The sequence below is a fragment of the Oncorhynchus kisutch genome, unplaced genomic scaffold (genome assembly GCF_002021735.2).
Source record: "Oncorhynchus kisutch isolate 150728-3 unplaced genomic scaffold, Okis_V2 Okis07a-Okis12b_hom, whole genome shotgun sequence".
NCBI lineage: Eukaryota > Metazoa > Chordata > Actinopteri > Salmoniformes > Salmonidae > Oncorhynchus > Oncorhynchus kisutch.
The window spans coordinates 16,138,794-16,156,293 of record NW_022261984.1 but is presented as its reverse complement, the minus strand read 5'-3'; the positions used below and the strand labels follow the sequence as shown (position 1 = coordinate 16,156,293).

Here is a 17,500-nt window from a genome sequence, read left to right as displayed (position 1 = left end):
GCTGCTGATGGGGTCTTTGAGGAGTCTCTATGAACAGAAACAGAGGAGTCATCAACACACAGATAACAGACCGGTACAATAACTAGGACTGTCTGTCTGCACCCCGTTACATTAAAACTATCACTCTGTCATCACTCTCTTTCTACACCATCCTGTCTGTCTGTAGGCCTAGTCTTCTGTCTGTCTGTAGGCCTAGTCTGTCTGTCTAGGCCTAGTCTGTCTGTAGCCTAGTCTGTCTGTCTGTCTGTCTGTAGGCCTAGTCTGTCTGTCTGTCTGTCTGTCTGTAGGCTTAGTCTGTCTGTCTGTCTGTAGGCTTAGTCTGTCTGTCTGTCTGTCTGTCTGTCTGTCTGTCTGTAGGCCTAGTCTGTCTGTCTGTCTGTCTGTAGGCCTAGTCTGTCTGTCTGTCTGTCTGTCTGTCTGTCTGTCTGTCTGTCTGTCTGTCTGTCTGTCTGTCTGTCTGTCTGTCTGTAGGCTTTGTCTGTCTGTCTGTCTGTCTGTCTGTCTGTCTGTCTGTCTGTCTGTCTGTCTGTCTGTCTGTCTGTCTGTCTGTCTGTCTGTCTGTCTGTCTGTCTGTAGGCCTAGTCTGTCTGTAGGCCTAGTCTGTCTGTAGGCCTAGTCTGTCTGTAGGCCTTGTCTGTCTGTCTGTCTGTCTGTCCGTCCTCAGTGTAGGGTATTTATTGAGAAACACATGTTAACATTACCATATGATGTAAATATACCGTGTTGTAACGATGTGCAAATAGTTAAAGTACAAAAGGGAAAATAAATAAACATTTTGCAACAGGTTACAAACATTTCTTAGGAGTGCAGCTCAGTTTCCACCTCATTTTGTGGGCAGTGTTGCACATAGCCTGTCTTCTCTTGAGAGCATGTCTGCCTACGGCGGCCTTTCTCAATAGCAAGGCTATGCTCACTGAGTCTGTACATAGTCAAAGCTTTCCTTAAGTTTGGGGTCAGTCACAGTGGTCAGGTATTCTGCCAAATAGCATTCTAGTTTGCTCTGTTTTTTTGTTAATTCCAATTGTGTCAAGTAATTATATTTTTGTTTTCTCTCTCGCTCTCTCTCTCTCTCTCTCTCTCCTATATATCTCTATCTCTCTCTCCCTCTCTCTCTCCTATATCTCTCTCAATCTCTCTCTCTCCCTCTCTCCTCTCCCCCCCCCCTCTCTCTCTCTCCCCCCTCTCTCTCTTTCTCTCTCTGTCTCCCTCTCTCCTCTCTCCCTCTCTCTCTCTCTCTCTCTCTCTCTCTCTCTCTCTCTATATCTCTCTCTCCCCCCTCTCTCTCTCTCTCCTATATCTCTCTCCTATCCTTTCTCCCCCCTCTCTCGCTCTCTCTCTCTCTCTCTCCTATATCTCTCTCTCCCCCCTCTCTCTCTCTCTCCCCTCTCTCTCTGTCCTATATCTCTCTCTCTCCTCTCCTCTCCTTTCTCCCCCCCTCTCTCTCTCCTCTATCTCTCTCTAGGTACCAGAGGCTCCAGCCCCAGTAGAGGTCCAGTCCAGTAGCAGACAGAGATTAGAGCAGTTTAAAACCAGAGCTAAACGCTCCCTCACAGAGTCACTGGAGGGCATCTGGAAGGTAGGGGGAAGTGGTCTGGAAGGTAGGGGGATGTGGTCTGGAAGGTAGGGGGATGTGGTCTGGAAGGTAGGGGGAAGTGGTCTGGAAGGTAGGGGGAAGTGGTCTGGAAGGTAGGGGGAAGTGGTCTGGAAGGTAGGGGGATGTGGTCTGGAAGGTAGGGGGATGTGGTCTGGAAGGTAGGGGGAAGTGGTCTGGAAGGTAGGGGAAAGTGGTCTGGAAGGTAGGGGGAAGTGGTCTGGAAGGTAGGGGGAAGTGGTCTGGAAGGTAGGGGGATGTGGTCTGGAAGGTAGGGGGATGTGGTCTGGAAGGTAGGGGGATGTGGTCTGGAAGGTAGGGGGAGTGGTCTGGAAGGTAGGGGGAAGTGGTCTGGAAGGTAGGGGGAAGTGGTCTGGAAGGTAGGGGGATGTGGTCTGGAAGGTAGGGGGATGTGGTCTGGAAGGTAGGGGGAAGTGGTCTGTAGGGGGAAGTGGTCTGGAAGGTAGGGGGAAGTGGTCTGGAAGGTAGGGGGATGTGGTCTGCAGGGGGAAGTGGTCTGGAAGGTAGGGGGAAGTGGTCTGTAGGGGGAAGTGGTCTGGAAGGTAGGGGGAAGTGGTCTGGAAGGTAGGGGGAAGTGGTCTGGAAGGTAGGGGGATGTGGTCTGGAAGGTAGGGGGATGTGGTCTGGAAGGTAGGGGGAGTGGTCTGGAAGGTAGGGGGAAGTGGTCTGGAAGGTAGGGGGAAGTGGTCTGGAAGGTAGGGGGAAGTGGTCTGGAAGGTAGGGGGAAGTGGTCTGGAAGGTAGGGGGAAGTGGTCTGGAAGGTAGGGGGAAGTGGTCTGGAAGGTAGGGGGAAGTGGTCTGGAAGGTAGGGGGATGTGGTCTGGAAGGTAGGGGGATGTGGTCTGGAAGGTAGGGGGATGTGGTCTGGAAGGTAGGGGGATGTGGTCTGGAAGGTAGGGGGATGTGGTCTGGAAGGTAGGGGGAAGTGGTCTGGAAGGTAGGGGGAAGTGGTCTGGAAGGTAGGGGGATGTGGTCTGTAGGGGGAAGTGGTCTGGAAGGTAGGGGGATGTGGTCTGCAGGGGGAAGTGGTCTGGAAGGTAGGGGGAAGTGGTCTGTAGGGGGAAGTGGTCTGGAAGGTAGGGGGAAGTGGTCTGGAAGGTAGGGGGAAGTGGTCTGGAAGGTTTTGGGAAGTGGTCTGGAAGGTAGGGGGAAGTGGTCTAGAAGGTAGGGGGAAGTGGTCTGGAAGGTAGGGGGAAGTGGTCTGGAAGGTAGGGGGAAGTGGTCTGGAAGGTAGGGGGAAGTGGTCTGGAAGGTAGGGGGAAGTGGTCTGGAAGGTAGGGGGAAGTGGTTTGGAAGGTAGGGGGATGTGGTCTGGAAGGTAGGGGGATGTGGTCTGGAAGGTAGGGGGATGTGGTCTGGAAGGTAGGGGGAAGTGGTCTGTAGGGGGAAGTGGTCTGGAAGGTAGGGGGATGTGGTCTGTAGGGGAAGTGGTCTGGAAGGTAGGGGGATGTGGTCTGCAGGGGGAAGTGGTCTGGAAGGTAGGGGGAAGTGGTCTGTAGGGGGAAGTGGTCTGGAAGGTAGGGGGATGTGGTCTGGAAGGTAGGGGGGAGTGGTCTGGAAGGTAGGGGGAAGTGGTCTGGAAGGTAGGGGGAAGTGGTCTGGAAGGTAGGGGGAAGTGGTCTGGAAGGTAGGGGGATGTGGTCTGGAAGGTAGGGGGATGTGGTCTGGAAGGTAGGGGGAAGTGGTCTGGAAGGTAGGGGGAAGTGGTCTGGAAGGTAGGGGGATGTGGTCTGTAGGGGGAAGTGGTCTGGAAGGTAGGGGGAAGTGGTCTGGAAGGTAGGGGGAAGTGGTCTGGAAGGTAGGGGGATGTGGTCTGGAAGGTAGGGGGATGTGGTCTGGAAGGTAGGGGGATGTGGTCTGGAAGGTAGGGGGGAGTGGTCTGGAAGGTAGGGGGAGTGGTCTGGAAGGTAGGGGGAAGTGGTCTGGAAGGTAGGGGGAAGTGGTCTGGAAGGTAGGGGGAAGTGGTCTGGAAGGTAGGGGGAAGTGGTCTGGAAGGTAGGGGGATGTGGTCTGGAAGGTAGGGGGATGTGGTCTGGAAGGTAGGGGGATGTGGTCTGGAAGGTAGGGGGATGTGGTCTGGAAGGTAGGGGGAAGTGGTCTGGAAGGTAGGGGGATGTGGTCTGGAAGGTAGGGGGATGTGGTCTGTAGGGGGAAGTGGTCTGGAAGGTAGGGGGATGTGGTCTGCAGGGGGAAGTGGTCTGGAAGGTAGGGGGAAGTGGTCTGTAGGGGAAGTGGTCTGGAAGGTAGGGGGAAGTGGTCTGGAAGGTAGGGGGAAGTGGTCTGGAAGGTTTGGGAAGTGGTCTGGAAGGTAGGGGGAAGTGGTCTAGAAGGTAGGGGGAAGTGGTCTGGAAGGTAGGGGGAAGTGGTCTGGAAGGTAGGGGGAAGTGGTCTGGAAGGTAGGGGGAAGTGGTCTGGAAGGTAGGGGGAAGTGGTCTGGAAGGTAGGGGGAAGTGGTCTGGAAGGTAGGGGGAAGTGGTCTGGAAGGTAGGGGGAAGTGGTCTGGAAGGTAGGGGGATGTGGTCTGGAAGGTAGGGGGATGTGGTCTGGAAGGTAGGGGGATGTGGTCTGGAAGGTAGGGGGATGTGGTCTGGAAGGTAGGGGGATGTGGTCTGTAGGGGGAAGTGGTCTGGAAGGTAGGGGGATGTGGTCTGCAGGGGGAAGTGGTCTGGAAGGTAGGGGGAAGTGGTCTGTAGGGGGAAGTGGTCTGGAAGGTAGGGGGAAGTGGTCTGGGAGGTAGGGGGAAGTGGTCTAGAAGGTAGGGGGAAGTGGTCTGGAAGGTAGGGGGAAGTGGTCTGGAAGGTAGGGGGAAGTGGTCTGGAAGGTAGGGGGAAGTGGTCTGGAAGGTAGGGGGAAGTGGTCTGGAAGGTAGGGGGAAGTGGTCTGGAAGGTAGGGGGAAGTGGTCTGGAAGGTAGGGGGAAGTGGTCTGGAAGGTAGGGGGATGTGGTCTGGAAGGTAGGGGGAAGTGGTCTGGAAGGTAGGGGGAAGTGGTCTGTAGGGGGAAGTGGTCTGGAAGGTAGGGGGATGTGGTCTGTAGGGGGAAGTGGTCTGGAAGGTAGGGGGATGTGGTCTGCAGGGGGAAGTGGTCTGGAAGGTAGGGGGAAGTGGTCTGTAGGGGGAAGTGGTCTGGAAGGTAGGGGGAAGTGGTCTGGAAGGTAGGGGGAAGTGGTCTGGAAGGTAGGGGGAAGTGGTCTGGAAGGTAGGGGGAAGTGGTCTAGAAGGTAGGGGGAAGTGGTCTGGAAGGTAGGGGGAAGTGGTCTGGAAGGTAGGGGGAAGTGGTCTGGAAGGTAGGGGGAAGTGGTCTGGAAGGTAGGGGGAAGTGGTCTGAAAGGTAAGGGGAAGTGGTCTGGAAGGTAGGGGGAAGTAGTCTGGAAGGTAGGGGGAAGTGGTCTGGAAGGTAGGGGGAAGTGGTCTGGAAGGTAGGGGGAAGTGTATGCGCGTCTGTTTTAACGTGTGTGTGAGAACCTGTGTGTGTGTTAATCTGTGTGTGTGTGTGTTAATCTGTGTGTGTGTGTGTTAATCTGTGTGTGTGTGTTAATCTGTGTGTGTGTGTTCTGTTTCTCCAGGGAAGTAGCAAAGCCAGGGCTCAGAGAGAGAACAGTGAAGGAAACATCAGTTCATCTGACTCTACACTGAACTCTACTGAACAGGTATCTATATCTACTAGACAGGTATCTATATCTAACTCTACTGAACAGGTATCTATATCTAACTCTACTGGACAGGTATCTAACTCTACTAGACAGATATCTATATCTAACTCTACTGGACAGGTATCTATATCTAACTCTACTAGACAGGTATCTATATCTAACTCTACTAGACAGGTATCTAACTCTACTAGACAGGTATCTATATCTAACTCTTCTAGACAGGTATCGATATCTAACTCTACTAGACAGGTATCTATATCTAACTCTACTAGACAGGTATCTATATCTAACTCTACTAGACAGGTATCTATATCTAACTCTACTAGACAGGTATCTAACTCTACTAGACAGGTATCTAACTCTACTAGACAGGTATTTAACTCTACTAGACAGGTATCTAACTCTACTAGACAGGTATCTATATCTAACTCTACTAGACAGGTATCTATATCTAACTCTACTAGACAGGTATCTATATCTAACTCTACTAGACAGGTATCGATATCTAACTCTACTAGACAGGTATCTATATCTAACTCTACTAGACAGGTATCTATATCTAACTCTACTAGACAGGTATCTATATCTAACTCTACTAGACAGGTATCTATATCTAACTCTACTAGACAGGTATCTATATCTAACTCTACTAGACAGGTATCTAACTCTACTAGACAGGTATCTATATCTAACTCTACTAGACAGGTATCTAACTCTACTAGACAGGTATCTATATCTAACTCTACTAGACAGGTATCTATATCTAACTCTACTAGACAGGTATCTAACTCTACTAGACAGGTATCTATATCTAACTCTACTAGACAGGTATCTAACTCTACTAGACAGGTATCTAACTCTACTAGACAGGTATCTAACTCTACTAGACAGGTATCTATATCTAACTCTACTAGACAGGTATCTAACTCTACTAGACAGGTATCTATATCTAACTCTACTAGACAGGTATCTAACTCTACTAGACAGGTATCTATATCTAACTCTACTAGACAGGTATCTAACTCTACTAGACAGGTATCTAACTCTACTAGACAGGTATCTATATCTAACTCTACTAGACAGGTATCTAACTCTACTAGACAGGTATCTATATCTAACTCTACTAGACAGGTATCTAACTCTACTAGACAGGTATCTATATCTAACTCTACTAGACAGGTATCTAACTCTACTAGACAGGTATCTAACTCTACTAGACAGGTATCTATATCTAACTCTACTAGACAGGTATCTAACTCTACTAGACAGGTATCTATATCTAACTCTACTAGACAGGTATCTATATCTAACTCTACTAGACAGGTATCTAACTCTACTAGACAGGTATCTAACTCTACTAGACAGGTATCTATATCTAACTCTACTAGACAGGTATCTATATCTAACTCTACTAGACAGGTATCTAACTCTACTAGACAGGTATCTAACTCTACTAGACAGGTATCTAACTCTACTAGACAGGTATCTATATCTAACTCTACTAGACAGGTATCTATATCTAACTCTACTAGACAGGTATCTAACTCTACTAGACAGGTATCTATATCTAACTCTACTAGACAGGTATCTATATCTAACTCTACTAGACAGGTATCTATATCTAACTCTACTAGACAGGTATCTAACTCTACTAGACAGGTATCTATATCTAACTCTACTGAACAGGTATCTAACTCTACTAGACAGGTATCTATATCTAACTCTACTAGACAGGTATCTATATCTAACTCTACTAGACAGGTATCTAACTCTACTAGACAGGTATCTATATCTAACTCTACTAGACAGGTATCTAACTCTACTAGACAGGTATCTATATCTAACTCTACTAGACAGGTATCTAACTCTACTAGACATGTATCTATATCTAACTCTACTAGACAGGTATCTAACTCTACTAGACAGGTATCTAACTCTACTAGACAGGTATCTATATCTAACTCTACTAGACAGGTATCTAACTCTACTAGACAGGTATCTAACTCTACTAGACAGGTATCTATATCTAACTCTACTAGACAGGTATCTATATCTAACTCTACTAGACAGGTATCTAACTCTACTAGACAGGTATCTATATCTAACTCTACTGAACAGGTATCTAACTCTACTAGACAGGTATCTATATCTAACTCTACTAGACAGGTATCTATATCTAACTCTACTAGACAGGTATCTAACTCTACTAGACAGGTATCTATATCTAACTCTACTAGACAGGTATCTAACTCTACTAGACAGGTATCTATATCTAACTCTACTAGACAGGTATCTAACTCTACTAGACAGGTATCTATATCTAACTCTACTAGACAGGTATCTAACTCTACTAGACAGGTATCTATATCTAACTCTACTAGACAGGTATCTAACTCTACTAGACATGTATCTATATCTAACTCTACTAGACAGGTATCTAACTCTACTAGACAGGTATCTAACTCTACTAGACAGGTATCTATATCTAACTCTACTAGACAGGTATCTAACTCTACTAGACAGGTATCTAACTCTACTAGACAGGTATCTATATCTAACTCTACTAGACAGGTATCTATATCTAACTCTACTAGACAGGTATCTAACTCTACTAGACAGGTATCTAACTCTACTAGACAGTTATCTATATCTAACTCTACTAGACAGGTATCTATATCTAACTCTACTAGACAGGTATCTATATCTAACTCTACTAGACAGGTATCTAACTCTACTAGACAGGTATCTATATCTAACTCTACTAGACAGGTATCTATATCTAACTCTACTAGACAGGTATCTAACTCTACTAGACATGTATCTATATCTAACTCTACTAGACAGGTATCTAACTCTACTAGACAGGTATCTATATCTAACTCTACTAGACAGGTATCTATATCTAACTCTACTAGACAGGTATCTAACTCTACTAGACAGGTATCTATATCTAACTCTACTAGACAGGTATCTATATCTAACTCTACTAGACAGGTATCTATATCTAACTCTACTAGACAGGTATCTAACTCTACTAGACAGGTATCTATATCTAACTCTACTAGACAGGTATCTATATCTAACTCTACTAGACAGGTATCTAACTCTACTAGACAGGTATCTAACTCTACTAGACAGGTATCTAACTCTACTAGACAGGTATCTATATCTAACTCTACTAGACAGGTATCTATATCTAACTCTACTAGACAGGTATCTAACTCTACTAGACAGGTATCTAACTCTACTAGACAGGTATCTATATCTAACTCTACTAGACAGGTATCTATATCTAACTCTACTAGACAGGTATCTAACTCTACTAGACAGGTATCTATATCTAACTCTACTAGACAGGTATCTATATCTAACTCTACTAGACAGGTATCTATATCTAACTCTACTAGACAGGTATCTAACTCTACTAGACAGGTATCTATATCTAACTCTACTGAACAGGTATCTAACTCTACTAGACAGGTATCTATATCTAACTCTACTAGACAGGTATCTATATCTAACTCTACTAGACAGGTATCTAACTCTACTAGACAGGTATCTATATCTAACTCTACTAGACAGGTATCTAACTCTACTAGACAGGTATCTATATCTAACTACTAGACAGGTATCTAACTCTACTAGACATGTATCTATATCTAACTCTACTAGACAGGTATCTAACTCTACTAGACAGGTATCTAACTCTACTAGACAGGTATCTATATCTAACTCTACTAGACAGGTATCTATATCTAACTCTACTGAACAGGTATCTAACTCTACTAGACAGGTATCTATATCTAACTCTACTAGACAGGTATCTATATCTAACTCTACTAGACAGGTATCTAACTCTACTAGACAGGTATCTATATCTAACTCTACTAGACAGGTATCTAACTCTACTAGACAGGTATCTATATCTAACTCTACTAGACAGGTATCTAACTCTACTAGACAGGTATCTATATCTAACTCTACTAGACAGGTATCTAACTCTACTAGACAGGTATCTATATCTAACTCTACTAGACAGGTATCTAACTCTACTAGACATGTATCTATATCTAACTCTACTAGACAGGTATCTAACTCTACTAGACAGGTATCTAACTCTACTAGACAGGTATCTATATCTAACTCTACTAGACAGGTATCTAACTCTACTAGACAGGTATCTAACTCTACTAGACAGGTATCTATATCTAACTCTACTAGACAGGTATCTATATCTAACTCTACTAGACAGGTATCTAACTCTACTAGACAGGTATCTAACTCTACTAGACAGGTATCTATATCTAACTCTACTAGACAGGTATCTATATCTAACTCTACTAGACAGGTATCTATATCTAACTCTACTAGACAGGTATCTAACTCTACTAGACAGGTATCTAACTCTACTAGACAGGTATCTATATCTAACTCTACTAGACAGGTATCTATATCTAACTCTACTAGACAGGTATCTATATCTAACTCTACTAGACAGGTATCTATATCTAACTCTACTAGACAGGTATCTAACTCTACTAGACAGGTATCTAACTCTACTAGACAGGTATCTATATCTAACTCTACTAGACAGGTATCTATATCTAACTCTACTAGACAGGTATCTAACTCTACTAGACATGTATCTATATCTAACTCTACTAGACAGGTATCTAACTCTACTAGACAGGTATCTATATCTAACTCTACTAGACAGGTATCTATATCTAACTCTACTAGACAGGTATCTAACTCTACTAGACAGGTATCTATATCTAACTCTACTAGACAGGTATCTATATCTAACTCTACTAGACAGGTATCTATATCTAACTCTACTAGACAGGTATCTAACTCTACTAGACAGGTATCTATATCTAACTCTACTAGACAGGTATCTATATCTAACTCTACTAGACAGGTATCTAACTCTACTAGACAGGTATCTAACTCTACTAGACAGGTATCTAACTCTACTAGACAGGTATCTATATCTAACTCTACTAGACAGGTATCTATATCTAACTCTACTAGACAGGTATCTAACTCTACTAGACAGGTATCTATATCTAACTCTACTAGACAGGTATCTATATCTAACTCTACTAGACAGGTATCTATATCTAACTCTACTAGACAGGTATCTAACTCTACTAGACAGGTATCTATATCTAACTCTACTGAACAGGTATCTAACTCTACTAGACAGGTATCTATATCTAACTCTACTAGACAGGTATCTATATCTAACTCTACTAGACAGGTATCTAACTCTACTAGACAGGTATCTATATCTAACTCTACTAGACAGGTATCTAACTCTACTAGACAGGTATCTATATCTAACTACTAGACAGGTATCTAACTCTACTAGACATGTATCTATATCTAACTCTACTAGACAGGTATCTAACTCTACTAGACAGGTATCTAACTCTACTAGACAGGTATCTATATCTAACTCTACTAGACAGGTATCTATATCTAACTCTACTGAACAGGTATCTAACTCTACTAGACAGGTATCTATATCTAACTCTACTAGACAGGTATCTATATCTAACTCTACTAGACAGGTATCTAACTCTACTAGACAGGTATCTATATCTAACTCTACTAGACAGGTATCTAACTCTACTAGACAGGTATCTATATCTTAACTCTACTAGACAGGTATCTAACTCTACTAGACAGGTATCTATATCTAACTCTACTAGACAGGTATCTAACCTCTACTAGACAGGTATCTATATCTAACTCTACTAGACAGGTAATCTAACTCTACTAGACATGTATCTATATCTAACTCTACTAGACAGGTATCTAACTCTACTAGACAGGTATCTAACTCTACTAGACAGGTATCTATATCTAACTCTACTAGACAGGTATCTAACTCTACTAGACAGGTATCTAACTCTACTAGACAGGTATCTATATCTAAACTCTACTAGACAGGTATCTATATCTAACTCTACTAGACAGGTATCTAACTCTACTAGACAGGTATCTAACTCTACTGACAGGTATCTATATCTAACTCTACTAGACAGGTATCTATATCTAACTCTACTAGACAGGTATCTATATCTAACTCTACTAGACAGGTATCTATATCTAACTCTACTAGACAGGTATCTATATCTAACTCTACTAACAGGATCTATATCTAACTCTACTAGACAGGTATCTAACTCTACTAGACAGGTATCCTATATCTAACTCTACCTAGACAGGTATCTATATCTAACAGTCTACTAGACAGGTATCTATATCTAACTCTACTAGACAGGTATCTAACTCTACTAGACAGGTATCTATATCTAACTCTACTAGACAGGTATCTATATCTAACTTACTAGACAGGTATCTATATCTAACTCTACTAGACAGGTATCTATATCTAACTCTACTAGACAGGTATCTAACTCTACTAGACAGGTATCTATATCTAACTCTACTGAACAGGTATCTAACTCTACTAGACAGGTATCTATATCTAACTCTACTAGACAGGTATCTAACCCTACTAGACAGGTATCTATATCTAACTCTACTAGACAGGTATCTATATCTAACTCTACTAGACAGGTATCTATATCTAACTCTTCTAGACAGGTATCTAACTCTACTAGACAGGTATCTATATCTAACTCTTCTAGACAGGTATCTAACTCTACTAGACAGGTATCTAACTCTACTAGACAGGTATCTATATCTAACTCTACTAGACAGGTATCTATATCTAACTCTACTAGACAGGTATCTAACTCTACTAGACATGTATCTATATCTAACTCTACTAGACAGGTATCTAACTCTACTAGACAGGTATCTATATCTAACTCTACTAGACAGGTATCTATATCTAACTCTTCTAGACAGGTATCTAACTCTACTAGACAGGTATCTATATCTAACTCTTCTAGACAGGTATCTAACTCTACTAGACAGGTATCTAACTCTACTAGACAGGTATCTATATCTAACTCTACTAGACAGGTATCTATATCTAACTCTACTAGACAGGTATCTATATCTAACTCTACTAGACATGTATCTAACTCTACTAGACAGGTATCTATATCTAACTCTACTAGACAGGTATCTAACTCTACTAGACAGGTATCTAACTCTACTAGACAGGTATCTATATCTAACTCTACTAGACAGGTATCTATATCTAACTCTACTAGACAGGTATCTAACTCTACTAGACAGGTATCTAACTCTACTAGACAGGTATCTATATCTAACTCTACTAGACAGGTATCTATATCTAACTCTACTAGACAGGTATCTATATCTAACTCTACTAGACAGGTATCTATATCTAACTCTACTGGACAGGTATCTATATCTAACTCTACTAGACAGGTATCTATATCTAACTCTACTAGACAGGTATCTAACTCTACTAGACAGGTATCTATATCTAACTCTACTAGACAGGTATCTATATCTAACTCTACTAGACAGGTATCTAACTCTACTGGACAGGTATCTATATCTAACTCTACTAGACAGGTATCTAACTCTACTAGACAGGTATCTAACTCTACTAGACAGGTATCTAACTCTACTAGACAGGTATCTATATCTAACTCTACTAGACAGGTATCTATATCTAACTCTACTAGACAGGTATCTAACTCTACTAGACAGGTATCTAACTCTACTAGACAGGTATCTATATCTAGACAGGTATCTATATCTAACTCTAGTAGACAGGTATCTATATCTACTAGACAGGTATCTAACTCTCCTAGACAGGTATCTATATCTAACTCTACTAGACAGGTATCTAACTCTACTAGAAGGTATCTATATCTAACTCTACTAGACAGGTATCTAACTCTACTAGACAGGTATCTAACTCTACTAGACAGGTATCTAACTCTACTAGACAGGTATCTAACTCTACTAGACAGGTATCTATATATAACTCTACTAGACAGGTATCTAACTCTACTAGACAGGTATCTAACTCTACTAGACAGGTATCTATATCTAACTCTACTAGACAGGTATCTAACTCTACTAGACAGGTATCTATATCTAACTCTACTAGACAGGTATCTATATCTAACTCTACTAGAAAGGTATCTATATCTAACTCTACTAGACAGGTATCTAACTCTACTAGACAGGTATCTAACTCTACTAGACAGGTATCTAACTCTACTAGACAGGTATCTAACTCTACTAGACAGGTATCTATATCTAACTCTACTAGACAGGTATCTATATCTAACTCTACTAGACAGGTATCTATATCTAACTCTACTAGACAGGTATCTATATCTAACTCTACTAGACAGGTATCTAACTCTACTAGACAGGTATCTAACTCTACTAGACAGGTATCTAACTCTACTAGACAGGTATCTATATATAACTCTACTAGACAGGTATCTATATCTAACTCTACTAGACAGGTATCTAACTCTACTAGACAGGTATCTATATCTAACTCTACTAGACAGGTATCTAACTCTACTAGACAGGTATCTATATCTAACTCTACTAGACAGGTATCTATATCTAACTCTACTAGACAGGTATCTAACTCTACTAGACAGGTATCTATATCTAACTCTACTAGACAGGTATCTAACTCTACTAGACAGGTATCTATATCTAACTCTTCTAGGCAGGTATCTAACTCTACTAGACAGGTATCTATATCTAACTCTACTAGACAGGTATCTATATCTAACTCTACTAGACAGGTATCTATATCTAACTCTACTAGAAAGGTATCTATATCTAACTCTACTAGACAGGTATCTAACTCTACTAGACAGGTATCTATATCTAACTCTTCTAGACAGGTATCTAACTCTACTAGACAGGTATCTATATCTAACTCTACTAGACAGGTATCTATATCTAACTCTACTAGACAGGTATCTATATCTAACTCTACTAGACAGGTATCTATATCTAACTCTACTAGAGCAGGTATCTATATCTAACTCTACTAGACAGGTATCTAACTCTACTAGACAGGTATCTATATCTAACTCTACTAGACAGGTATCTAACTCTACTAGACAGGTATCTTTATCTAACTCTACTAGACAGGTATCTTTATCTAACTCTACTAGACAGGTATCTAACTCTACTAGACAGGTATCTAACTCTACTAGACAGGTATCTATATCTAACTCTACTAGACAGGTATCTAACTCTACTAGACAGTATCTATATCTAACTCTACTAGACAGGTATCTATATCTAACTCTACTAGACAAGGTATCTATATCTAACTCTACTAGACAGGTATCTATATCTAACTCTACTAGAAAGGTATCTATATCTAACTCTACTAGACAGGTATCTAACTCTACTAGACAGGTATCTATATCTAACTCTTCTAGACAGGTATCTAACTCTACTAGACAGGTATCTATATCTAACTCTACTAGACAGGTATCTATATCTAACTCTACTAGACAGGTATCATATCTAACTCTACTAGACAGGTATCTATATCTAACTCTACTAGACAGGTATCTAACTCTACTAGACAGGTATCTATATCTAACTCTACTAGACAGGTATCTAACTCTACTAGACAGGTATCTTTATCTAACTCTACTAGACAGGTATCTAACTCTACTAGACAGGTATCTAACTCTACTAGACAGGTATCTATATCTAACTCTACTAGACAGGTATCTAACTCTACTAGACAGGTATCTATATCTAACTCTACTAGACAGGTATCTATATCTAACTCTACTAGACAGGTATCTATATCTAACTCTACTAGAAAGGTATCTATATCTAACTCTACTAGACAGGTATCTAACTCTACTAGACAGTATCTAACTCTACTAGACAGGTATCTAACTCTACTAGACAGGTATAACTCTACTAGACAGGTATCTATATCTACTCTACTAGACAGGTATCTATATCTAACTCTACTAGACAGGTATCTATATCTAACTCTACTAGACAGGTATTAACTCTACTAGACAGGTATCTAACTCTACTAGACAGGTATCTAACTGTACTAGACAGGTATCTAACTCTACTAGACAGGTATCTATATCTAACTCTACTAGACAGGTATCTAACTCTACTAGACAGGTATCTATATCTAACTCTACTAGACAGGTATCTAACTCTACTAGACAGGTATCTATATCTAACTCTACTAGACAGGTATCTATATCTAACTCTACTAGACAGGTATCTAACTCTACTAGACAGGTATCTATATCTAACTCTACTAGAACAGGGTATCTATATCTAACTCTACTAGACAGGTATCTAACTCTACTAGACAGGTATCTATATCTAACTCTTCTAGACAGGTATCTAACTCTACTAGACAGGTATCTATATCTAACTCTACTAGACAGGTATCTATATCTAACTCTACTAGACAGGTATCTATATCTAACTCTACTAGAAAGGTATCTATATCTAACTCTACTAGACAGGTATCTAACTCTACTAGACAGGTATCTATATCTAACTCTTCTAGACAGGTATCTAACTCTACTAGACAGGTATCTATATCTAACTCTACTAGACAGGTATCTATATCTAACTCTACTAGACAGGTATCTATATCTAACTCTACTAGACAGGTATCTATATCTAACTCTACTAGACAGGTATCTATATCTAACTCTACTAGACAGGTATCTATATCTAACTCTACTAGACAGGTATCTAACTCTACTAGACAGGTATCTATATCTAACTCTACTAGACAGGTATCTAACTCTACTAGACAGGTATCTTTATCTAACTCTACTAGACAGGTATCTAACTCTACTAGACAGGTATCTATATCTAACTCTTCTAGACAGGTATCTAACTCTACTAGACAGGTATCTATATCTAACTCTACTAGACAGGTATCTATATCTAACTCTACTAGACAGGTATCTATATCTAACTCTACTAGACAGGTATCTATATCTAACTCTACTAGACAGGTATCTATATCTAACTCTACTAGACAGGTATCTATATCTAACTCTACTAGACAGGTATCTAACTCTACTAGACAGGTATCTATATCTAACTCTACTAGACAGGTATCTAACTATACTAGACAGGTATCTAACTCTACTAGACAGATAACTCTAACTCTACTAGACATGTATCTAACTCTACTAGACAGGTATCTAACTCTACTAGACATAACTCTAACTCTACTAGAGGACATTTCTCCAAAAAGTACGATCTTCGTCCCCATGTGCAGTTGCAAACTGTAGTCTGGCTTTTTTATGGCGGTTTTGGAGCAGTAGCTTCTTCCTTGCTGAGCGGCCTTTCAGGTTATGTCGATATAGGACTTGTTTTACTGTGGATATAGATACTTTTGTACCTGTTTCCTCCAGCATCTTCACAAGATCCTTTGCTGCTGTTCTGGGATTGATTTGCACTTTCGCACCAAAGTACGTTCATCTCTAGGTGACAGAACGCGTCTCCTTCCTGAGCGGTATGATGGCTGCGTGGTCCCATGGTGTTTATACTTGCGTACTATTGTTTGTACAGATGAACGTGGTACCTTCAGGTGTTTTGGAAAATGCTCTGAAGGATGAACCAATTGTTGGAAAAATGACTTTGTGTCATGCACAAAGTAGATGTCCTAACGGACTTGCCAAAACTATAGTTTGTTAACCAGAAATTTGTGGAGTTGTTGAAAACGAGTTTTAATGACACACTACCTAATGTGTTTTGTCAACTTCCGACTTCAATTGACAACCCATCAAGTACGGAGTCAGACCCCCCCTTTGCCTCCAGAACAGCCTGAATTATTTGGGGCGTGGATTCTACAAGCTGTCAGATGTTGATGTCATCCCAAAGACGTTAAATTGAGCTCGGTCACGACAGTGTTTCAGAGATGCTCGGTCACGACAGTGTTTCAGAGATGCTCGGTCACGACAGTGTTTCAGAGATGCTCGGTCAGCGAGAGTGTTTCAGAGATGCTCGGTCACGACAGTGTTTCAGAGATGCTCGGTCACGACAGTGTTTCAGAGATGCTCGGTCAGCGAGAGTGTTTCAGAGATGCTCGGTCACGACAGTGTTTCAGAGATGCTCGGTCACGACAGTGTTTCAGAGATGCTCGGTCAGCGACAGTGTTTCAGAGATGCTCGGTCAGCGACAGTGTTTCAGAGATGCTCGGTCACGACAGTGTTTCAGAGATGCTCGGTCAGCGACAGTGTTTCAGAGATGCTCGGTCAGCGACAGTGTTTTCAGAGATGCCCG

General features: G+C 41.7%; 1 protein-coding gene across 1 annotated transcript in view; it reads left to right on the top strand.

Moving 5' to 3' along the window:
- The window catches only part of LOC116360086 (TBC1 domain family member 1), a 98,907-nt gene that overhangs the window by 25,528 nt on the left and 55,879 nt on the right, over positions 1 to 17,500 (top strand). Inside the window, 3 exon segments of the mRNA XM_074933808.1 lie at positions 1 to 73; positions 1,463 to 1,576; positions 5,177 to 5,260. The exon segment at positions 1 to 73 is cut by the window's left edge and continues 35 nt beyond it. Coding sequence (XP_074789909.1) covers positions 1 to 73; positions 1,463 to 1,576; positions 5,177 to 5,260 — 271 coding nt within the window.